The sequence below is a fragment of the Echinops telfairi genome, unplaced genomic scaffold, assembly GCF_000313985.2.
Source record: "Echinops telfairi isolate 266 unplaced genomic scaffold, ASM31398v2 ScPeMD7_2291;HRSCAF=2852, whole genome shotgun sequence".
NCBI classification, from domain to species: Eukaryota; Metazoa; Chordata; class Mammalia; order Afrosoricida; family Tenrecidae; genus Echinops; species Echinops telfairi.
The window spans coordinates 9,358,355-9,382,982 of NW_022106189.1; the positions used below are offsets into that span (position 1 = coordinate 9,358,355).

The following is a 24,628-nucleotide window of genomic DNA, read 5'->3' on the forward strand; positions in this document are numbered from 1 at the left end:
CTCCCCAGGCAGCAGTAGTGTGTCAAAGTCAAGTAGAGAAGAAGGGCAGCAAAGACAGGCAAATGATATGGTGACATTTCACCCCCACGAATCATCCAAGGGACAGAGACTATTATACTTGGGGAAGAAATCATGATAGTAACAATAATGGTAACAAAATCAGTAATAGCTAACATGTAACAAGGACATGACAGGCACTCTGTTAAATCCATACAGAATGCTTATTACTATAACTGGCATGGGGAATTATTCTATTTCTAACTATTTTCTCATTTAATCCTCATGGCACCCTCCTTCACCTCATTTTACAGATGAGGGAACTTAACCAAAAATAGGTTACCAGTAAGTCAGTGAGACGGATGGTGAGTCGAAGTGGTCCAGAGCCCACTTGCTTAACCACCATGTCTCCCAGAAATAAGTGAGGGGGGTTAACCACACCATTGTCCCATAGCAGATGAGTTCTATTTTCTCTAAGAAATTTGCCAGCCAGCAAACCAACAGAGATGTAGTACAAAGGAAGTAGGTATTACTCTAACATAAATCAAAGTGCTCCAGCAAAGGACCTGGTCATAAAATGGGTTTCCATCACTGGAGATACCTGAGCAGAGATTGAACAATGTCTTGTGCATGATGCTGTGGAGAATGTCACGTTAGTAGGTGAAGATTTGGGTAATACCGCTCTAACGTGCTTGGCTACTTTAAGATGATCATAGAGCCACACACATGCAACTCCTCAGAGACGCACCTGATTCAGTTCCCACATCCACTTTCCAATGAGAAAGCAGAAGAATCCACAGAAATTAAAAGAAGTCACATCAACTAAGTGATCTGATGGAAGTGTTCTGAACCTAGTGTCCCTCATGTCTTCAGAGGCACCCTAACCTCTCCCTCCCACAGACAAAGGCAATCTGGCCTTCCCTGTCATCTCTTTAGGAGTAGCAGAGTGGAAATAAAGAGAGCTTAATATTTGGGGTGGAGTCTCGCCTGCAAATCAGATAATAGCCAATGAGGCCTTTTCGTGGGCATGGCCTTCTCCTGAGGATTCTGGGAACTCCTGTATTCCTGCCTGGAGGCAGAAGACACTCTGTCTCTGCTCACTCCCTGGGAGACTTTGCAGCTGACAAGACACATGGAATTACGCTATTGCCCTGAGCTGGAGAAACCAGGTGGAGACACCTGCCAGCACTGAGATGCTTACAATTTCACTGAATCCACAAGACTTCCCACCCACTGGCCTGTGATCTTCCTGCATTTAGCATCATTGCATGTGTTTCGTGAGTCTGAAGAAGACTTTATAGATTGGTATCGGACATATGGGCTAATATCAGACTTATGGACTTGATCTGGACTAGTCTGGAATGTTTTCTCAATAGTCAATTGCTCTTGTATGTAAAACTCTTTCCTATACACATATGAGTTTCCCTGGATTTGTTTCTCTAGTCTACCCAGACTAACACAGTATTCTTCCTAGAAAATTTCTTATTCCTTTGAAATACAACTTAGAGGCCTGTGGCTGTAATATATTATTTGGTCATTTCCCAGCATCACACAAGGAACCAAAAGTCAGAGTTACTCCCTCTTCATAACACATGGTTGGCAGAGAAATTGGAGGCACATTGTTGCTTTCATTGATGCATTCATTCAGTTATTCATTCATGTAAGCATTCATTTAGGCTGAGCTTCTGCTCTGGACAGACCTTGGGAAAAGCCCTAGAGGTAGGGAGAAAGGCTAGGCAGAGGCATGAAAAAGCATTGTGAGTCCCAATTTCCTGGGTCTCTCTCCACCAAGCTGCCTTGCTGGATTTCTTAAATCAAGATAGCCCACGCCATGGGGAAACCATGGATTTAATAACCCAACTCTTCCTTTAACCACGATGGAGCTCTAGGCAAGGAAGTTGTCACGATTTAGCACACACCCTAGGGAGGCAAACTCAAGAGTGTGAAAAGCTAAGTTCCTATCTGACTGAAGTGAGTACAGCTGCCAAGTACATGAGCTTCCTGAAAATCATCAGAAATGATGCGCACAATGTCCAGTGCCGTTGAGTCCATCTGCTGTGTGTGCTAATGGGGCCCCTAAACAGAACATAACGGGAACCACTTCATTTCCACATCAATGTTCCATTTGAAGAGCATTTTGGCCTCTAGCTGATGAAAACAGTTAAGCATCTGGCTGCTAATGAAAGTGTTGGAGAAATCAAAACGGTGGAAACGGCTTTGGTTGACTTGGTTTTGTTTTGATGATAGCACTTACCGCATAGCTTACCTGTCCTAAGAGAGCTGCAATGAGAGAGCTCTTTCCACTTCCAACATTCCCGCATATTCCCAAAATCTTCCCCTACCAGAGAAATATGAACAAGACACAGAGTCACTTTCCCCGTTCTTAGAGGGCTAAGAGCCAGAGCTCTAGCCCCCAAACTTTGCAGGGTAGGCCAGGTAAGGGTCCAGAGGCTCTATAAAGTGGCAGTCTGTTTCACAGCCCCACCCCTAATACAGAGAACCTAGATCTGATATAGGAATGTTAGTCTCAACTACTTTCCCTTTTCCCAGCATAACCGAGGCCCTGGAGAGCTTCTAGAAATCATACACACGCACTAACGTGAAACGCCGCTTTTGCTGGGCTGGGAGATATAGTTCTTGAACGTGGAGGTTGTTCTGTGCATAGACTCTAAAATAAATCTAATTTAAGACAAAGGGCTGAACAACCCAGGGGACAAGGGCAACCCTTAAAATATGAATATTTTCCAAAAGCCATTCTTTATGTGTTTTTCCACACTAATAGCTTAATCCGAACTCACTGAGCATCTAAGCTATTCCAACATGTTGGACTCATTAATTACTCCACAGTTGTACATTTATTGTTTCAATGAACAAATTATTATTAGAGTCAACATGTGTCACACAGCAGGCATCCTTCTGGCACCAATGAACACAGCAGATTGAAATCTCAGTCTGCCTTCACAGAGCTTACCTTTAACTTGGGGGATATGGACAGTAAGAAAACTAAGTAAATTATTTATGTAGTGTGGCAGATGCATGACAATAGAGAAGACACTGCAATCTACAATCGGAACTTCTAGGAATGATTTCATTTAAGACTTGCTCCCAAACATGGGGCCACATACAGCATTTTCTCCTAACTCAAGCTAGACCAAAAGGGTCCATCCCCTGCTGCACCTCCAACACATGATTGTTGCTGCCAGTCATCATGGGTTCCTTTGAAAAGCCTTTAAAAAAAAAAACATGTTAGACCCTGAAGATAAAATAGTGATTGGTACAGATATAGCCCATGGTTTTTGGAGCCCACATGACTATTGAAACTGCATGTCTGTGAGGCTGAGCTATTTTAGTTCCATTCAAAGGACTTCCAGGAACTTTGAATGGCATTTGGACAAAGAGACAACAGGAATGAATCCTGCCTTCCTAGATATTTGGTTCTCCTTTAAGCCCTCCCACTAACTGAAGGCAAGCCTGAATCCTCTAAATTCACGATTGCGTGCAGGTAAAGAAATATCCAAGATACTTTTATCCTGTGAATTTATCATTTTTAATTCAACAAACATTATTAGAAACTGCCTCTGTGCCGTGCTCTGGGCTGAAAGCACAGCTGTGAATAAGACAAATATATACCTTGAAATTTAATGGAATCCAAATTTGAATGCCTGAATCTAAGAACGTTTAAGGACAGCACTAAAGTGTGGCATCTTTGAAGGAAAGGGGCATCATTAATAGTTAACATCTGTTGGAACTTACTATGGGCTTAATTTTTAGTTCTTGCAACCACAGTGCAAAGTAGGTACTATTATTAGTAAATCCATGGAGCATATAAGAAAAAAACCAAGGTCTCCACACGGTTTTCAATGGGTTACACAATTAGTAAGCTGGGAGTAGAACACAGACTGGCCTAGTTTTAACCCATTCTCTTGTCTTCAATGTATTTAACAACCATTGTTAGTGACTTTGATGAGAAAGAAATTACCATCTTAATGAAAATGTATTGAGTAAAGCAATTGAAGGCCTAAAACGCAGTTTCTTTAGAACATTAGAGCAATTCACAAGTCTTTCTGAATAAACCCAAAGCTATCAGGAATTGGAGCTATCCGGGTGCTACCTCTCCGATGAACAGGGAGCATGATGACATGGCAAAGAAGGCTACACTTGTAAGACTTAACTGAGAACCAAGCACAATTGCATATATCAGATTGAAGATCATTTCCAGTGAATATGTGGAAGCTAGCTCCAAGAGGAAGCAAGCTCACATCAGCTATTGAGCTTACCATCACATAATAAATAAGAACCTCTCTTTTAATAATATTTTCATGGGAAAAGTGAGTCAACAAGATAGCCTATTAAAATACTAGATGCAAGATTACACCCGACCCCTCTGCAACAAAATTAACACTGGTACCACGGGAGAACTGCTTCTGAGTTCACAGGCCAAGAAAGCCACACACAAAGGGAAGGCCAAGCATTTTCTAAGTTCGTAGTTTTGTCTAAAGACTTCATTCACCAATATCGAAGGAAGAAAGCAGCCAACAGACTCTGACTGGCTTCCCTGCTGGACCGCTTATTGATACCATTTTGCTTTTTACAAGAGTAGTATTGCCTGATGGTTATAGGCACAGGCTGTTGAACAAAGCACCCTGGGTATAAATCCCTCCTTGGCTTCCTGCCAGCTATGTGACCGTAGGCAAACGATTTACCTTCAATTATAAAGTGGGGTATGGTTGCTGAGGTCATTAAATGTACGTATTATGTACCTGATATATATATATATGTATATATATATGATAGGGTTCTAATAATACTCAGTGCAATTCTACAACTTAGCGACAAAAGAAGACAAATAACCCAATCAAAAAATAGGCAGATGATTATAATAGATATTTCACCAAAGAGGATATTCAAATGGCCAACACGTGCATAAAACTATGCTCAATATTAGCCATTTGTGGTTGTGTGCCATCTAGTCAATTCCAGTTGATGACCGAGTAGAGCTGCCCCCATCAGGTTCCTAGGCTGTAATCTTTACAGGATCAGAGCCCCTGTCTGTTCTCCTGCAGAGACCCTGGTGAGTGCAAACCATAGACCTTCCTGTCAACAGCTGAGTCCTTAACTATTGTGCCACCAAGGAAAATCAAACTACAATGAAATGCCACCTCCTCTATTAGAATGGCAATGCACACCAACAAAACTACAAAATCACAGCTGCTAATGAGGTTACAGGGAAACTGAGACATTCATCCATTGCTGATAAGAATATCAAATGATACAAGCAACTGCGGAAAATAGTTTGACAGCTTCCTCAGAAGTTGAGCCACAAGACCCAGCAATTTCAGCCCTAGGCATCTGACCAGAAGTAGTAAAGGCAAACATGCAAGCAAATCATTAGACACCAGTGCTCCTTACAGTACTCTCACAATAGTAATCAAAAAGTGGAAACAGCCAACATTTACACCAGAGATGACTGCCCGGGCAAAAGGTGGAACAACATATATAATGGAATATTGCTCAGCCATACCAAGAAATTTAGACCAGATACATATCACATGATTGAACGTTGAAAATATTATACCAAGTAAATAAGTTAGTTGAAAAACACAAATATTATATGATCTCCTTTATATGATACAAGCAAATATATAGGAACCAAAGTCAGATAGCTCTTGGCTGAAAGCAGAGAGTACCAGAGAGTTGTTTCCTTGTGTTTTATTAACTATGCAAAGGCACTCAATTGTGTGGATCATAACAAATATTATTTCAAAGAAAGAGAAATACTTCCAGAACACTTGTTCCCATATGGAGCCTGTACACTGACCAAGAGGTAGTAGTTTGGATATAACAAAGGGATACTGCATGATTTCAAATCAGGACAGGTGTGTGTCAGTGTTGTATCCTCTCACCATATTTTGTCCATCTGTATGCCAAATCAATTACCCAAGAAGCTGGACTATACGATGAAGAACCTAGCATTAGGGCTGAAGGAAATTTCATTAGCAACCCTTGATTCACAAATCACACAACTTTGCTTGCTGAAAGCCAAGGAAATTTGTAGATTTACTGAGGAAGATTTAAGACGACAGCCTTTAGTACAGATTAAAACCTGACATAAATAAAACGAAAGTCCTCTCAACTGGATCAATAAACAGCATCATGATAAACAGAGAAAAAAAATGAGGTGGTCTACAATTTCATTTTATTTGTGTCTGCAACCAACATTCATAAAAGAATCTGTCAAGAAATCAAACACCATTGGGAAAAGGTGTTACAAAAGCCCTCTTTAAAGTGTTACAGAGCAACGATGTCGCTTTGCGGTCTAAAGTGCACCTGACCGAAGCTGTGAGGTTTGTCAGTGGCTTCTTACACTTGTGAAAGCTGAACGAGGAATAAGGAACCAGAGGAGAACTGATGCATCTGAATCACAGTGTTGGCAAAAACTACTGAAAGTAGCATGGATTTCCAGAAAAATCAACACATCTGTCTTGGAACGGGTGCAGTCAAAATGCTCCTTCGAAGCCAAAAAGGCAAGAGTTCACCTCACAAACCTGGGCATGTTATCAGGGAAACAAGTCCCGAGAAGAGGACACCACACTTGGTAGATGGTCAGCAAGAAGGAGGAAGACCTCAAAAAGATAGCTGTCACAATGGCTGCCACAACGGGCTCAAACACAACAGCAGCTGTGAGGATAGTACAGGCCCGTAGTGTTTGGTTCTGTGGTACGCAGAGTCACGGTGAGTCAGAACCAACTTAACAGCACCAAACAACAACAACGATCGAAACCAGGGAGAAAGGAACGATGAAAGGCAACGTTCGGTTGTGCAACTTGAAGAATGCAATCAATATTACTCAACTGTACATCTAGAGATTGTTGATATGGGTTAGGTTTTATTGTGTATATTTTCACCATAATAAAATAAACTCTACCAAACAGTTTTACTCTGCTACACATGGAATTCTCATGAGTTGGAAGCAATTCAAAGGCAAGTCGATATTATATTATAATACTCCCATATGGAATTAAGAACAAATCTGGAGAGATGTGGAAGCTCGTTGGTTTGGGTCTAACCATTTGCCATGGATTACCCACTCCATATAACAACTTGTTCCAAAGATCAGCATTCATATAAGCATCTCCATCTTCCTTCAGCTTGAAGAGGTACCTCCAGCGTTCATGTCCACCATTTTAAAATTTGAGGAGAAAAACATAGCCTAATTAGAGACATTCAAACCCCATCTCATACTCAAACTCAATTATAATAGGCATTCAGAAGGCCATAGCAGTGCAAGACAAGGAGGAAGGACAGATCAATGCATTTAGAACACACACCCACCTTTCTCACTGCAAAGTTTATATTGTGCAAAACCCATTTGTGTCGTCCACTTTGCTCTTCTGGGCCAGTGATTCCCTGGGCTGGGGAACTTATATCACTATATGCCTCCGGCTTGTGCTCCTTAAGCGTAGAGCGTTTCTGGTCCTGTACTTTCTTTAGGTCACTTTTACTGCTGGTTTCTTGCTCCCATGTCAAAGTGGCATTTGCTAAAAGCAAGACAGTAGCTGGGTCTTCTGGCAGGGTGATGTAAGATGGGGGGCTTTTATGTATGAGGATTTTCTAAGATTAAAGAGACAAAATTAACTGTGCAGACATCATTTATTTCTAAGAATCATCTCAATATATCATCCCAATATATTAATGACTTATAATCACAACTTCTTCAATTCCACATATGACATCCAGGGAAACGATTCTAAAAGCGTTCCCCCAGGAGAGGCAGCAGCGCATAATCCACTAAGCCATAGTATCTAGGATGTATGCCTCTTTAGCCCCAAGGTTTATGTAGGTGATCCACATTGAAGAACGCTGATTCAAAATTACATTTCACCTTCCTACACAAGATAGTTTCTGGGTTTGGGTGATGAATTTCATTGCTTGGCAATAATATTTATGAATCAAAGATCACTTGCTCAGTTTCTGCTATGTTCTCCTAGGTTCCTACTCAGGTCAGCTCAATAAAACTTTGCCAAATTCCTCCTATATGCCAGACACTAGGGGAAATGACCGAACTGTGAATATAAGGAAGGGGTCTTGCCTTTCAAGAGATTTCAATCGAGGGTGAGACAAGAATGTGCACGGAGCATTTCCATGAAATCGGGCCAGGAAAAGCAGCCCTGTCACTGACAGAAAAGGACACGTGGATCCCCTGCCTGAGGCCCAAAACTAAGCTGAGTCTTAAGAGGTAAGTATTATATAGCCAAAAATGTGAGGAGGGAAAGAGGATAAACATATGATAATAGCAGACACAATATGAGCAAAGGAAAGGAAGAACGAACCAACATGATTTCCTGGGTCAGATGCATGAAACAAGCAATTTTGGAGGACTGGGACACCAAGCTCCAGGTAGGAAGGACAAGGGAAATGAGATGGGAACATCCCAGGACCACCTGAGAGCTCAGGCTCAAACCTGGCGGGACAAGGAAACATTCAAAGATTTCACTGGGTTAATATTAGTGGTGAGACAAATATTTTAACAACTCTAATGTGATTTTGAGGATAACCACACTTAAAGGAAAAGATAGCTTCAGAAGTCTCTGTGATTTTTCAGGTGAAAGATGATGAGGCACTGAATGAAGGTGATGACAATAGGGACCGAGTAGGATTTGAGGATTCAAGACACCATTGTACTTTTGATCTAAGAAACCCTTGTAATTTTTTTTTCTGAGGTCAAGTAATTAACATGGTCAAATAATTATGACATTGAATTTTACATTTTGTGTTTTTCTCAAAAAGTAGTAACAGTATACCTTTCAATCCAATCTTAATAATGGCATGTGCCCCTTAAAATTGAAGAAATATAGCTCAACAGAGTTCTTGGTCCATTAGATGCAGACGGCAAGTAAGAAAGGAGAAACATGAATCTAAAATGCTAAAGCTGACCTCTAAATGTCTGAGTTGAGTAAATAAAATAAATCAATTCACAGTTGTCTAAACATATTGTCTCCTCAACAAGACTTTAATTTTCTTTTTCCATTCAGATAAGAACTTTAAAACCACCTTATGGGTCTTTTTGCATGTCATTTAAACCCTTACTTTGTATAGCAATTACTGGTGTATATAGTCCTATATTAGATTGGATGCCCTTCAGGGTAAACACTGTTTCTTCTTTATACTTGCATTCCATGGCATTTTGCACATAGAAGACATACAGTACATTTTGACTCATGAAAAAATGAGTGCTTAAATGAGTGCACAAATGTGATGCCACCACTAACCTCTTCTCTACTTCCATCACCGCATCCATTACAGAAGAAAATAAGTTACAGGGGATAGCCTAGTGTAAACCCAACCCCACTCTTTTAATTCTAAGATTTATGCTTGGATAGCGAGTAAAAGATTGGGGACATCATCGCCACGTACAGAGGCTCATCTTTACTAAAACGGCAGGCGACTATAAGATTCCACCTGTACCCTCCTTCACCTCTAGCAGTGGTCCAACTGTGAATAGAAGACTTGCCCCAGGAAATAAGCCCTCCAATGCAATGACACAATTTCCCCAGGTCTGAGCATACTCCCACCCAGATATGCAATTTCTCTTCCCTACTCACCCAGTGTTTGCTATACCTTCATTCTCTTTAAAGATACATTGGCTTCAGCCACTGCTTTGACGGAGAAGGGTAAGATTGCAATCGAAAACTTCATTACATTAAACATGGCAATCACACTAAACACCTGAAGAACAAAAGAAAGGTATAGGGGGTTAGGATTAGGTGTTGTCTTGGCTCTGACATTTTATAATATGAGCTATTATATCCATAGGGTTTAAATTTATTGAACTGAGAAACGGTGGCTCAGGTGAGATTCTTAGAGCGACTTTTTTTTTTCATTCCATGTCTCAGAGAACAGGTGAAATTCTTAGAGCGACTTTTTTTTTTCATTCCATGTCTCAGAGAAAAATTGGGTCAGCAGCATCTGAATCTCCTTTACTTTTGAATTTTCACCAAAATTTTGGAAATGATATCCCTTTGCTTGTATTGGTTAAGAGAGGATCTGAGGCAGCCATCTAACTGGCACATGGAGATCGTCATCCTTTCTACATCCTTACTAAGTTTAAACCATTTATTCAAATCTTCATGAATATAACCAACCCTGTGCCATGAGACTAGACAAACTTGATGGTGCCTAGCTACCAATAGCAAACATCTTGATTGATAGAAGAATTTTGACCCAAAAGTTGAGAATGTAGAACATGATTTCAATTCTAATGGAATCCAGATTTTCTGGAGCAATTGAGCGTTAGTGACTCCCCCAAACTCTTGCCATGAGATAACCATTTATCTTTAAACAAAATATATCCCCTAATGTCTTCTTTAGCACAAGCAATAACCAAAAAAACTTCACTGCCATCAGGGTAGAAATGGACCTGTGAGTTTCCAAGACTGTACTGTTTACAGGAAAAGAAAATCCCATCTCTCTCCCACAGACTTTGTTTGTGGTTTCAAACTGCTGTCCTTGAGGATCGCAGCCCCACATGTAACCACTACTCCATCAGGCCTCCACAACACAGAAAAACAGTCTGGCTGGATTGATAAAGAATATCTGCCTTGACAGTTGTGCTCTATTATACAATATATATGAGATCAAATTAAGATTAGCATCTTAAAAGGTTAGAAAGCTGAAGGAGCAGTAAGTTCATATTAATGCGGAAGGAACAATTCAGAATGAAGGTGAGAATGATTATACGAATTGAAAAATGTAATCAACATCTGTGAATTTCACATGTAGAAGTTTTTTGAACAGGTATAGGATCTGCTTGTATATTTTCAATAATGAAAAAAATAAATTCTATTGAAGAGAGAAATCTATGCATACTTCCTAAACCATCCCACTCTCTGGGTTGCTTCAATGGCACCTAACCTTTTGAAGCTAGAGCATCCTTTTCCCCACCACAGAGCCTCCTTTGTCTGCACTGCCTGTTGGAGAGTGACTCTGGTTTTCCCTTTTAAGGTCTCGCCTCTGTGTCTTGCCTCCCCACACCAAGGTCACATGTGAGAGCCTCTGTTCACCTGCAATTCCAAATAATTACCTCCCCTCTTGACTGTGGCTTTCCTTGATGAGCCTGCCCAGTGGGTAGTTAGTATCTCAAAGACTCACTGAAGTTATGTTTCCTCATATTCATTTGAGCTCATGTCTCATATTTCATCTCTTCTGTCCAATGTATAATTAGCAGTCTCCCCCCCAGCTACCAATTTAAGAAATTAATAACACAACTGCCTTCAACAAATTTTTAGTAATTCTACCTACTGTTGAATGAGCCCCATGGACAGGGCTTCAGGTTTCCACTAATCCCAGTTACTTTGTTAAGAGCTCAGAAAGATGTTCTTCCCAACACACCTGGTCTTAACTACAGTCCCCAGGAGAACTCAATTTCCCCAGTCCCAAAGTCCCACCTTGGCCTTGGAAGCCAGCCTAGGTTGACAGAGTACCTGGGCTGCATGAGATAGATATCTGGTGTGATCAAAACTTTGGGACTGAAAATAACATCTGGGGACTGATTGTGGTAGCAATTGTACAATTCTGCTTGATGTGATTGAACTATGGAATTATATATTTTTTATTAATTGGGATTTTATATATATATATAATTGGGATTATATATATATATATATATATATATATATATAAAATCCCAATTAATAATTTTTTAAAAAACTTTGGGACTGAGTTCCTGACTTAAGCCTGCCATGAATTCTGAACCGCACAAAACATAAACTTTGCATTCAGAAAATTTACTTTTGATCTAAGCTTTTCTGAATTCAGTGTTCTAAAAATACTAATTATATGTGTTATTTGCTTTAAAATGGATTTGTTTGCCATGCTATTAGGGATATTTCTGTTTGCTTGCTCACTGGGGATTACAGAGAGCAGTTACAATAATGAGTAATGTTTCCTTTAGACTTCAGTACATTCCTGCCATTCATTCTGGATTTGTGTTCAATCAAACCCTGAGAGTGCATGAGAGTAAAGTGTGCATGAGCTTTTATCTACGAAGAAGCTGAAAATACGTAAACACCTTCCAAAGACTCAGTATGTAGGAATGAAATTAACAGTCCCGACAAAGGATATCCCAGCTAAAGTGCCCTGGTTTCTCAATATTCATCCTCCCTCTTCCCTTGAGATTCCTAGTCTTTGGGCAATGCTACCAGCATGGATGGTTTCTCTTCTTTTCTTGCATTCATTGACTTTTACTTGCCCTCCAAACACTTGGTTTTATATCTTCAGATATTTGCTTCTTTATTTAAGTCAGGGGCCAATTACCTTTTAGTGTGGTATTTCTTTACCTTTGAATGCACAAGCTGTTTTTGGCAAAAATCATAATATCTCACACTCATGCCACTTCTCTTGCCAAAGCTGCCAACCGGCATTTACCTATCCTGCATGAGAATCAGGCTTAAATAGTACCAGAAACTGTTCTGTGTGCTTTATATAAAATATCTCCAAACCACTGTAAGTATTATCATAATCCCAATTTTGCAGATTAAAACCCATAAATCATAGCAAATCAAAAAACAGATGGGATTTAAGCAAAGCAGTCCTGGCTCCCAAACCCATACCACCACCTATCCTCTCCCAATACCCACAACACAATCCACTAAAAGAATTCTCTTAAACTCTCCTTCCTATTTTGTTGCGTTAGACCGCCAAGTCTATTTCAACTCATAGCAACTCTATGTGGCAGAGTCAGCTGCCCCATAAGATTTTGTGTAATCTTTATAGGAGCAGTCATTGGGTCCTTCTCCCATGGTGCTGCTAGGTAGATTTAAATAATCAACTTTCAGTTAGCAGGCAACTGCTTAACCATGTGCCACCAGGGCTGCTTCTTGCTACAGTATATGAGAAGCCTTCAAAAAGTTTGTGGGAAAATGAGAATGAAAGCCAATGGAATAGTCCCACAATTTTTTTGAAGCTCCCTAGTATATAAATAGGATTGCTGGTGGTGTTGTGGTTACATGTTAGGCCACTAACCACAAGGTTGGCAGTTTGAAACCACCAACCGCTCCACAGGAGAAACACGAGCCTTTCTACCACCCTATCATACAGGGTTGCTGTGAGTCAGAATAGGCTCGATGGCAGTAAGTTTATTTGTTTGCTTCTTAGTTTTTATATAAACAAACAACAAAATGCTTGCTTTGTTTCGGTTTTGTCTTCAATTTTGTAAAATTGTGTCCCAGTGTGAACTGCGTAACTTGTCCTGCTATTCACCAGCAAAGAGTACCTGCCAGACAATCCTGGGCTCCAGCTCCAGCCAAACGCGTTCTTTTAAAACTGGGGGTAAATTCTGAGCAAGTCTGGCCCACTCTGGCTGGGTGTTCTGATGCCAGTGCCATGTAAGGATGGGAAGGAGCTTTCCTGGCAGTGGCTGTGGCTAGGGTATGAAAGAGACCAGATCTGGAGATGGTTCTTACCACAGGGGCGGTGAGCTTCCGTCTCAGAAGAATGTGGCAGCTGAATGTCAATACAATGGCTATGGTAGACACAATGGGTGCAAGAGCCGAATTTCCACTTTGGACAAATCCAGCTTTTTCCAATAACTTCCTTTCTCTCTTTCTTATGTCTGTGAAATAACAAACAATCCAAAGTGACTTCATATTACATGTCAAGCACCATCATTAAGAAATGAAGCAACCATCCCTTATCTTTCTTCAATTGATTATGACATTCCGGTGGTGAAGTTTAATAAGGGAGTACATAAAAAGCACAGAGTACCAACCGAGACCCAATACAGGTCAGATGCCATTATTTCCAAGGTCTGTTCCTGTCCTGATGACTCTGTGTGCAAGGTGTCACAAACTCAGATGCCTCCAGGAGTCAAGCAAGTGATATAACGAGGAGTGGGAAAGATGTAAGACCAGAGGGAGAATGTAGAACGTGGCAAAATAAGGAGCCAGTGCCTTGTGGAGAAGGGAACATCTCAGTGCCAGCAAGCAGTTGCCATGTAGACAACCAAGCCCAATAACAACCTTCAATTGTTTGGAAGAAGTCAGAGATACCGATTTTTAAAATCACTTTATTGGGGGCTCTTCAGCTCTGATAACATTTCATAGATCAATTGTATTAAGCATATTTGTATATATGTTGCCATCATCATTTTCTAAATATTTACTTTCTTTTTGAGCCCTTGGTATCAGCTCTTCTTTTTTCCCTCCCTCACACCCTCGTGACCCCCCTTGATAAATTGTAAATTATTATTTTACCACTGTCTCCCTTAACCCATGATGCTATTGTTCATCCCCATGGGAGGGGGGAAGGTTATGCTTTGATCACTATGATTGGTTCCCCCTTCCTCCTCTCCTTCTCCAACCTTCTCCCTACCCTGCTGGTATCGTTACTCACAATTCTGTTGCTGAGAGGTTTATCTGACCTGGATTCTATGTGTCATGAACTCTTATCTGTACCAGAGTACATGCTTAGATCTAGCAAGAACTGAAAGATAGGACTGGGGTCATGATAGTGGGGTGGTGGTGGTGGTGGTGAGGAAGCCTCAAAGAACCAGAAGAATATTGTGCATTTCATAGATGCTATACTGCACCCTGGTTGACTCATCCCTTCCTTGTGACCCTTTTGTGAGGGGATGTCCTATTGTCTACAGATGGGTTTGGGGTCTCTGCTCCAACCTGCCTCATTCTCAACAATATGTTTTGTTTTTTTTGCTTCGGGTCTTCTAGTGCCTGATTCCATCGATACCTGATGATTGATCACACAGGGTGGTGTGCTTCTTATATGTGGGCTTGTTGCTTCTCTGCTAGAGATCCGTTTGTTTAACTTCAAGCCTTTAAGACCCCAGACACTAAGTCTTTTGATAGCCAGGCACCATCAGCTTTCTTCAACACATTTGTTTATGCATCTATTTTGTCTTCAGCAATCATATCTTGAGAGTGAGCCAGGTTGTTAAAACAAAGTGTTCTTGCATCGAGGGAGGGCTTGAGCAGAGACCCAAAGTCCATCCACTTCCTTAATGTACTGCCATATAAATATATGTACATAGGCCAATACCTCTATTTTAATGAATTAATATATTTACATAAGGACACACCTATGTTTATAGCTCTACCCATAGCTTTGCTTCCTAGATCTTTCCCATCTCCTTTTACCTTCCTCCTGCCCCACATCACGCTCGCCCCTCTTCTGCCTCTTAGTAATCTCTCTCAGCTGGATTGCTGTTGCTTGAACACCACTGGGATCTCTATGTCCTCCTCATTGTTGCTATTAATCTCGTAGTTGTTCCCCTGTTTATGGCAGTGTTTGCTTACTGCCCCTTTCCCCGCTCCTTCTCCCCCAGGTCACTCCGGAACCTTCGGTCCCCTTGTTTTCTCCTCAGACTTGCTTCCCATGCCTATATTATATTGGTACGCAAAACAACAACAAAAAAGACAAAACAAAAGATTGAATAAAAAGAGAAAAAAAACCTGACTGGCCTGTCTTCTCCGGTGAAACATACACCTTTCCTCTGGTTCTTTAATGCTTCCTTACCCCCACTATCATGACCCTAATTCTACCTTACAAATCTGGCTAGACCACAGCATGTACATGGTACAGATAAGAGCTTGAAACACAGGGAATACAGGACAGATAGACTCCTTGGAACCAATATTGAGAGTAGTGATACCAGGAGGGGAAGGGGAAGGTGAGGGGAGAAAGGGAGAACCAATCACAATGACCTAGCTATAACCCCCTCCCAGGGGAATGGACAACAGATAAGGGGGTAAAAGGAGACATTGGACAGTGCAAGACATGGAAAAATAATAATAATTTATAAATTATCAAGGGTTCAGGAGGGAGGGAGGGAAGGAAGGAGGGGAGGGAGGGAAAAAATGAGGAGCTGATACCAAGGGCTAAAGTAGAAAAAAATTGTTTTGAAAATGATGGTGGCAACAAATGTACAAATGTGTTTGACACAGTGGATGTATGTATGGATTGTGATAAGAGTTGTACGAGCCCCCAACAAAATAATTTTTAAAAATATAATTAAAAAAAAAAAGTCGGGGAGGAAAAACTGATTCCGGGAACCCAAGAGGAAAGCGAATTTTGGGAATAATGAGGGCAACAAATGTATAGATGTGCTTTACACAATTGATCTATGTATTGTGATGAATTGTATGAGCCCCAATAAATTGATTTTAAATAAATAAATAAATAAATAAAAGGAAAAGGGATACATAATTCAGGTCTTTCTGCTGACCTTTATAACAATCTCCCCCACCAGTCCTGGGGGGTTCTGGGAACTGCCCCTCCTAGGCTGAAGTCTATTTTGGGGGCTCCTTAGGGATTTTGTGGCTTTGGTTTGCTCCCATTGCTGATCTGTTATGTTCCTTTCTTGGTTCGCCCCACTGTGGGAGTGTCAGACCAGACACTGTAAGTTCTTATGGTATGGCCCTACTCAATACCTGCCCTCATGAAGAGAGAACTGAACCTGGGGGTACTATAACAAAGTGTGGTGAAAAAAATCAGATAATGTTCAAATATCATTAAAAAAATAGTGTCTGGGGTCTTAAAATCTTGTCTTAAAATAAGCAGTCATCAAATGAGATGGCAACTAAGTCCCTAATGTAAGAAGCATACCAAGCTCTGTAATTGAAGGATTATAAATAATAAAATCCAAGACCAGAGGAGAGAACTATATTAGAGTTTATATTCTGAGTACCCCATTTGCAGAAGGCTATGGATAATATTGAAAGCCCAAAATTTACAGTTTCTAGTTAGAGTAAGCCTCAATAATTCCCTCTGAACCTGGACCAGGGATGCAACTAGCCTTGCTGTCAGACACAATACATTGAAAAGTAGACTAGTATAGCTGTAGTTAACATTTAATATCTTATTTTTCTCCCTTTTGGCCCATTTTAAATTTATTCTGGTTTTCATTATTTTCTGTTATCTTTTCAACTGAAATTTTTCTATATTTTATGTGTTACTGTGATTGGAGTTTTTATTGTTTCTTGCTTTTGTATGTTTTTCTCTATATGAAATCCAAGATAGGTAGATCTATAGAGACAGTAACTGAATTAATAGTTTCCTGGGGATACAGCAGAGGAGGTGGTGGGATAGGAGGGGCAGGTAATGGGGAGCTAATAATGGTAAGTACAAGGAAGAAGAAAATGTTCTAAATTTGATTATAGTGAAGATAGCATGAGTCTTTTTAATATGTTTCAACTATTGAACTGTATGATTTTTGAATTATATGTCAATAAAACTTTTTTTTTTAATTTTTTAAGAAAGTCTCTTAGAATCAGTGATGTTTGAAGAGACCTGAAGCCACAAAAAGGTCATTTAGGACCCATCCAGATGTGAGGCTGGATCTCACATGAGCACCTATCAGAGAAATCCAGGCAGGAATATGTTTGACATGTGTTCCAGCAAAAGATAGAAAGGTAGCAAGCCTAGAGTAGAGTGATCAAGGATTAGTGAAAGATGCAATGAGATCAGAGGGGTCAATCAGAGGCCAGATCAGGTCAGATCTAGTAGATCTTGTAAAGGAATCTCAATTTAAATAAAAAGTATTAAGTTTAAATAATTCTTAGTGTCACATAAGCAACTGAAGACATGTTAGCAGGAGAAGGGAATGATCTGATTAACACTTTAAAAGTCATTCTGACTGATGGGTCCATAATGGGTTATAAGGATAAGGGGAAAGTAGGGGAGCATTGGAAGTCCTAGAGCGAGAGAAAGTTAATGTGAATGACACTGACTGTGAAATAGAAGCAGACAGATTCTGGAGGTAGAAGCAACAAAACTGGACCTACTGTCGAGTTTTGTTGGCTCAGCCTTCATTAATCTTAAAAGTAGGTACCCTTTTCCTGGTTGTTTGTGTGGCTTCTATGGCTTGGCATATAGTAGGAGCTTGGTAAATATTTGTTGAATTAAACTGACCTGAATTGAATTAAGTAAGTTAAATTGAATTAAGTCAAATGGAAACAAATAAAATTAAATTGTGTTGAACTATGATGTTACATTGCCAGTATTACAATGAATGAGATAAAAAATATATTTATGAGTTATTGAATGCATAACCAATGTCCTGCTCTTTAACCAATTCACAATAAAAAAAACTTTAAAAGAAATAAATTTTAAATTAAAAATAAACAATTGTATTGAAGTGCACTAAATATATAAGAAAGTACTTCTGGGTCCTCAAGAAGGTCACATGGAGTTATATATACCCCAACATGGGGCATATCTTTGGAAAACCCAGAAGTAGCTTTTCTATAACCATTCCCTAAAATACAAATGCACAGCTTTAGGCCCAATTATGTGCTGGTGCAAAAATATAATTGTACATCCAGAGAGTCAATTATAACAGTGGTTCAGATCATTAATCAGCCAACCACCTGAGTCTATGTCAGCAATTATGTAAATATACCAACAATTAGATCTGCATTTATATTTGATTGAAATAGGTTTAGTGTTATCTTAAAAATAAAACACACACAAATATATATATATATATACATACACACACACACACACACACACATATATACTTCCCTATATCAGTTCAAAGAAGGTCGCCTTAATAGGTGATGATGAGACTTACATGCTGAAACTGCGAGTCAGGTAGGAAGGGATGGGTGTGTGTTCACAGATATTGAAAGAAAAGGAAATCACTTGAGCCAGCTCTTCCTGTTTACATTATTTAAATGGATTTTTTTTTTATGAAAGGTCAGTACCAGCATCCCCATGCCCCGGTAAAGCTTCCAAACCCTTGAATTTACTAGAACAGATACCCAGGTCTATTACAAAATCTTCCTTATCTTTGAAAAGTTTGATGAGCAGTTCAAGACCCCCTCCCCTTGGGCCCTTTTTGAAAGGTCTCATCTCAGAAACCTTAGCAATCCCCTTCAAGAGCACATTCTACAGAGTAAGTGGTTCTCAAAGCAGCTGCTAACCTACCTCGAATGGTGTTGGTAAAGGATTTCTCCCAGGCGTACATTTTAATCAGCTTGATGCAGGTCAGAAACTCATTCATTGTCTGAACTCGTTTGTCTGTCACTGAAATTGCTGATCTTCGAAAAGCTGAATTGAGCTTAGCCATAAACATCTGAAATCAAGGGACAAATGCTGTGTTCGGTGAGAATTGCTGAGTTGCACTGGCCTAATGAACTAGGGATCAGAATGTAAATGCCAATAAAAGTTCTGAGGGAAGTTGACTGAAAATCTCAAGTGAATCCTTCCCTTGTGTTCACCCCTGGATATAGGACAGGTAATATAAATGTATAAACAGCAGTATGGAAGTGGAGGGCTGGGAGCTGGGGCTTATAAATAGAAGGAGCATGCCTCTCTCCCTCAAGGCATTCAAATTCCATTTTCAAAACAGCCACTATATCAGCCAAAGAAAGCACACACCTGTGAGCATTGAGTAGGTGCACAAAGTGAGGGCAAAGGCCCGTACCTGGAAATGGTGCCTTTTATCCAACTCAGCAAAGGGATGTGTGAGAAATGCAAAATGTAAAGAGTGACAATTGCAATGAATTTCCCTTACCTGGATGGGAATGAATATGACATATACAGCTATCCCGATGAGAGCTGTGGGGCCCAGAATAAAAAAGGCATATACTGCACAAACAACCATTAGGATAGGAATGGTGGCTGGCAAAGGACAAAACAAGGCAGCTTCAAACAAGGAATGACTGTCATTTGATAGTATATTGAGCACCTGGGGGGGGGAAAGAAAACAAAACAAAAATAAAAGCACATGCATTCAGGCTTTGGAAAGTCACCCAAATATTTTTGCAACCAATGACTTTTAAAATGACCCAGGACTCAAAGGAGAGAAAAGAAAAAAACTGCCTTTATTGGTGGAAGGGCTACAAGGGGCCAACACGACGAGTTTCTTGGATCTCTTTCTGCCATAGCTTTGGAGGACCAGCCTTTTAGACTGAGAATTCCAATATCTAAAAGTATATAGGATATATTGTCAATGCCCTAGTCTCTGCCCTTTCCCTTGTTAGTACACCACTGCTTCATCTAGAACAACATGTCCAGCTATGGGTCCATCAGACTGAAGCAAAAATTTCCAGTGAAACTTTGGTAATGAACTCTTAAAGGGAGCCAACTCAACTTGGAAGGCACACACCTTTTGTTCTTCTCTCCTTTATCCTACTAGCTATCTGACTCATGGCTGAGATGAACGGATCCCTAGCATCCATCTTGAACCACTGGGTAACACTGAAGATGGCACCCATGTGCTAGGATAGCAATTCAGAAAGATAGAAGGATATGGAAGGCCCTGTATCTGCCCTAGATAACCTTCTTCCAGATTTATATCGAGGGAAATAAATCTATTTTGTTTTATTCACTAATATTCTGGGTCTTCTGTTATATGCATCTAATTCTAATCACAGTCGATACAGGATGCTTTGACTATACTAAAAGAGGAACTGCACGAAAGAGCCAAGTCCTTTTTCTTACCTCCTAAAATAACTACTTGCCATCAAGTTGATTCTGACTCAGTGTGCCCGAGTGTGAACTGTGTTCCAAAGGATTTTCAGTGGCTAATTTTTCAGTTTATCAGGCCTTTCTTCCAAGGCACTTCTGTGGACTCAATGCTCCAACCTTTCAGTTAGCAGCTCAGCATGTTAACCATTTGTATCACCCAGGGATTCCTCCCTTGCCTCACATCATGTGGGATCCCTGTGGCCAGATAAACTTTCTTCTACATATATAAGTGATGAGGACTTTATTATTAATGATCAAAGGCTTACAAATCTGTCTACTCTAAGGTCCAATAGACAAGGTCATCATTTTGACCCTAGCATCCGAATTGGGGCACACATGAAATATCTAGTCAACCAATCAATTATATCCAATACCTGCAGTACCCTTGGTAGTGCTTCAGCCTCCTCATTGACAACCAAGGGGATGAGTTGAAGTCACCTCTAAGTCTTGTCCAAGCTGGAATACTAGAAAACCTTCCCAAATTCTCCAGCTTGAATGGAGCTTTCCCTCCCCAGAATTCCTTCAGTGTTTTTGAGTCTCCACCACTTAACTTAGCATGAAAAGGGGTCAGAATAAGTAAAGGGGAGGCAGGTACATCATTCAGGAAGCATTGTGCACATACATTCACAAAACTCAGAATTTATGTTTCTAAAATGAGACTCCTTCTATATCAGCTTACCTCGCCAACAGAAATGTGTGTCAATGTCTTGAAGGACACCAGGTTTTCAAAAACCATGGTAGAGATGGCCACCTTCAACCGGATCGCCGTGCGGTAATTTATGGCCCAGGCAAGTGCCCAAAACACAACTTTGGTAAACTCAGTGGCAAAAAGGGCAATACACAGGTTGATGCCAACCCAGACATTCCTGGAGGTGTTCTCAGTCTGCTGGAGGATTTGGTGGATGAGAACTGTCTGTAAAACAGTGTGATAGAGAAAGAAGAGAGACACTAGGGACCAAGTTATTATAGGAGGCACACTTTCTAATTAATTGAATGTCAATTGCTGTGCTTGACAAGGATTATCTTTATGAAATTCTCCCCCAAAGAGCACAAAGATAATGACAATTTACCAAATCCACCAGCTTGTATAGAAAGCAACTAATGGCACTCTTTGCAGGTCTAGGGACTTAAGAGATGAGGGAGAAGAAAGGCCAGCCCCACTCACCGGCCCTATGGCAGCCATGATGATGCACAGGATGTTGGCCACAATGTCCATCAACACTCTGGTTCGCTGGAATTTCCAGACCACTTGACCCAGGGAAGCTTTTTCAGCGCCCACCCTTTCTACCTCTTCATCCCAAAGGACTCGAAATCTGTAACGAATGAGCAGGAACAAAGAAAAAGTTGATTTCCATTTGCTGTTATAAAATATTCTTTTGTGTCTGCAAGGGTGATTAGGACAGTCTTCATGCCTGGAGTGGTGGTGATGGGCAGCACTCTTTTTCCCCAAGGGAGATAAAACAGAGAAGCAAGACAGAGTTCTTCATTCCCTCTATTGTTAGCTGTATCAAGTCAGCCCAGACTCAATGGTGATCCCATGCACAATGGAAGAAAGCACTGTCTGGTCCTGCACTATACCCATGATCAGTTGTAGATCATATGAGCCATAGATTTTCATTGGATGACTTTTAGAAGTAAATCACCAGGCCTTTCTTCCTAGTCCATCTTATTCTAGAAGTTCTGCTGAAAACTCTTCAGCATCATAACAACATATAAGTTTTCAATTAAATATGAGCCATGGCCTGGTACATTGGTTTGGAACTGAACCTGAGTCTTCCATATGGAAGGTGAGAATTCCACCAATAAACCACCAATGCCCCTTCTAGTAAATTCTGATAAGAAGACAGAGCAACAGAGAAAAACGAAGGGAAAAATCTTAGTCCAGGCAAGACGTGGCAGTAGCTTGGCATGGGGAAGGAATGGATAAAAGAAAAGGTGAACAGGAGAAAACTGGACTTAATGGCAAATGTGAGGGGAAAAGAGAAGTTGGATCAAAGGTGACTCCCCATTTTCTGCTTTGAGTAATTAAGTAGATTGAGTTTACCAAGATGGAGAAAAATAGGAAGAGAAAGAATATTGTTAGCTTGTAGCAGAGGATCAATAACATAGCTGTATATCATCCATGGATACACATATAATTAAAATATTTTAGCATGTGTTTAAAATCTTTGGAGTGAGTAAAATTACCTAGGGATGGGGCTTAGCAAAGAAGAGGAGATGACATAAGTTGATATTGCATAAATGAAAAAAAAATTCAGTTGCCTCAAGTTGATTCTGACTTCAGAGTGTTATAATAGGTGTCAGAGTATAACTTTTTATTGGCTGCTTTTTCAAAAATTGAGCTGAGACCATTCTTTTGAGGAACTTCAGTACATTTAAGATATTTTATTCCATCTACTGAAGGAGTCTTTGTGTGGCACAAACTAATGAAGACATGCCGGTTTAAGATTACACAGAGACATACTGTCCAGAGATGTAAATCTGGGACTCCACAAACAGTGGGGTCTCATCAGACACCGGTCTAGTCCCTCACTCTCGATGCTGGCTAGTAACCTTCTCCAGACTATACATCTGACTGAGATTTCATTAGGGTAGATATGAGAGGAAACACAATTCTAAAACCAAATGCAAAGCCATGACTAAAACTTCCAGCCCTTTAAATATATACTCCACTCTGCAAGTTGCACATTAGTCATTATGGCCAAAGATAATGAGAATTTCAGCATAAACATATTCAGACAGATTGGAGAATTCCCATAATGATGTTATGGTCCATTAGGACCACAGAGTTCCATGCAGCTGTTAGAAAAGAATAAAGTTCATGTCTTTGTGCTGATTTGGGAAAAAAATTATAATTTCTTAGCTGTAAAATAGCAAAGTCATCAGCAATTATAAAGCATCTTTCATTTTTTGTTTAAAGAAAAATCTTAAGAGTTCTGAAGAAGAAAACATATTGATTGGTAACATTGATGTGTTTAATCAGATTAGAAAAAAAAACTGAATCAATTCATGTCAACATTTAGCAGTGTTTACCTCAAGGGAGGGGACCTGGAGTGTGGTTGGCATACATGCACTGTTTAATTATTTAATGTTATTTTAATAATAGTTTTATAATGAATATTAGTGAGGTTGCATCATATGACTTTATCATTTTTCTAAGTCAAGAATGCCAAAGATAATCATTTTCACTCTACCACCTTTTATCCTACCATGACACTCCTATAAATAAGCCTCAGGCAGCAGTTTATCATCTTTTCTTCCCCCTAAACTCTCCTCATTGCTCACCTCTAAAAAGCCCACCATACCTGGGAAATGGTAGCATGCGAAAAGACTCATAGAACCCTTCATTGGAGGGCTCCTTTCACAAAGTGACCCAAGAAGTCCCTGGTACCTTTTGGTATTAGTGTCAGATGAGTCATACAGTGACAATGGGGGTAGAGTGTCCACAGTCAACGTGTGCTTGTATCCTTGAATCATCACTGGTGTGAGCCAAGAAAAAGTAGCAAAAGAGAGCAACCCTGCATCATCCACTGGGTTGGGGGCCAACCTGTAGACAAAGAAGATGATCAGTGCTCCAAGGTAATGGTCTAGCTTGTATACTAGAGTATTGCAATGAACTTCACAATGGGGCTAAGGAAAGTTGGAAGGACAAGAAACAATCTCATAGTTTATTATGAAGAATAAATAGACTAATACATGTTTAACAGTTAATTTTGTATGCCCATAGGGCTGTTCTATAGCTCTCAGTGCTTTGGTCAGATACAGGAATGATTATTTGCTCAGAATATAATGTAATGTACAACAGTGTAATCACTTTCCATATGTAATCCAACATAATATCATCAATTCATCAGTTCCTACCATCAGATTATAAGTAGGTATTTTGGCAGAACTCTTTCTCCTCTTGCACTCTTCTTGTCACTTGTGAGCATTGAAAGATAATGGGTAGGCCTATAGATTTTGGGTCAAATGTTCAGGACTCTCCAGCCTGTTGCTGACCTGTAAATTTGGGTACTTATTAGCACCTACCACCACCACAACTGCATAAGCCAATTGCGGAAAATAAATTACTCACATACATGCATATAAACACAAGCACATGAAGGGGCTTCAAGAAGTTTATGGGAAAATCCTCTTATCTTTTAAT

General features: G+C 40.1%; 1 protein-coding gene across 2 annotated transcripts in view; it reads right to left on the reverse strand.

The window, feature by feature from the left end:
• Positions 1-24,628, reverse strand: part of ABCC12 (ATP binding cassette subfamily C member 12) — a 95,483-nt gene that overhangs the window by 47,768 nt on the left and 23,087 nt on the right. Inside the window, exons 2-10 of one of the 2 annotated variants that reach the window (XM_004704692.2) lie at positions 23,873-24,028; positions 21,647-21,794; positions 21,161-21,394; positions 19,526-19,699; positions 18,937-19,084; positions 13,458-13,606; positions 9,616-9,723; positions 7,330-7,608; positions 2,264-2,335 (exon numbers count right to left, since the gene is read on the reverse strand). In XM_004704692.2, coding sequence (XP_004704749.1) covers positions 2,264-2,335; positions 7,330-7,608; positions 9,616-9,723; positions 13,458-13,606; positions 18,937-19,084; positions 19,526-19,699; positions 21,161-21,394; positions 21,647-21,794; positions 23,873-24,028 — 1,468 coding nt within the window. The remainder of the gene's footprint in view (positions 1-2,263; positions 2,336-7,329; positions 7,609-9,615; positions 9,724-13,457; positions 13,607-18,936; positions 19,085-19,525; positions 19,700-21,160; positions 21,395-21,646; positions 21,795-23,872; positions 24,029-24,628) is intronic. The other variant, XM_045293798.1, reaches the window with a different exon arrangement.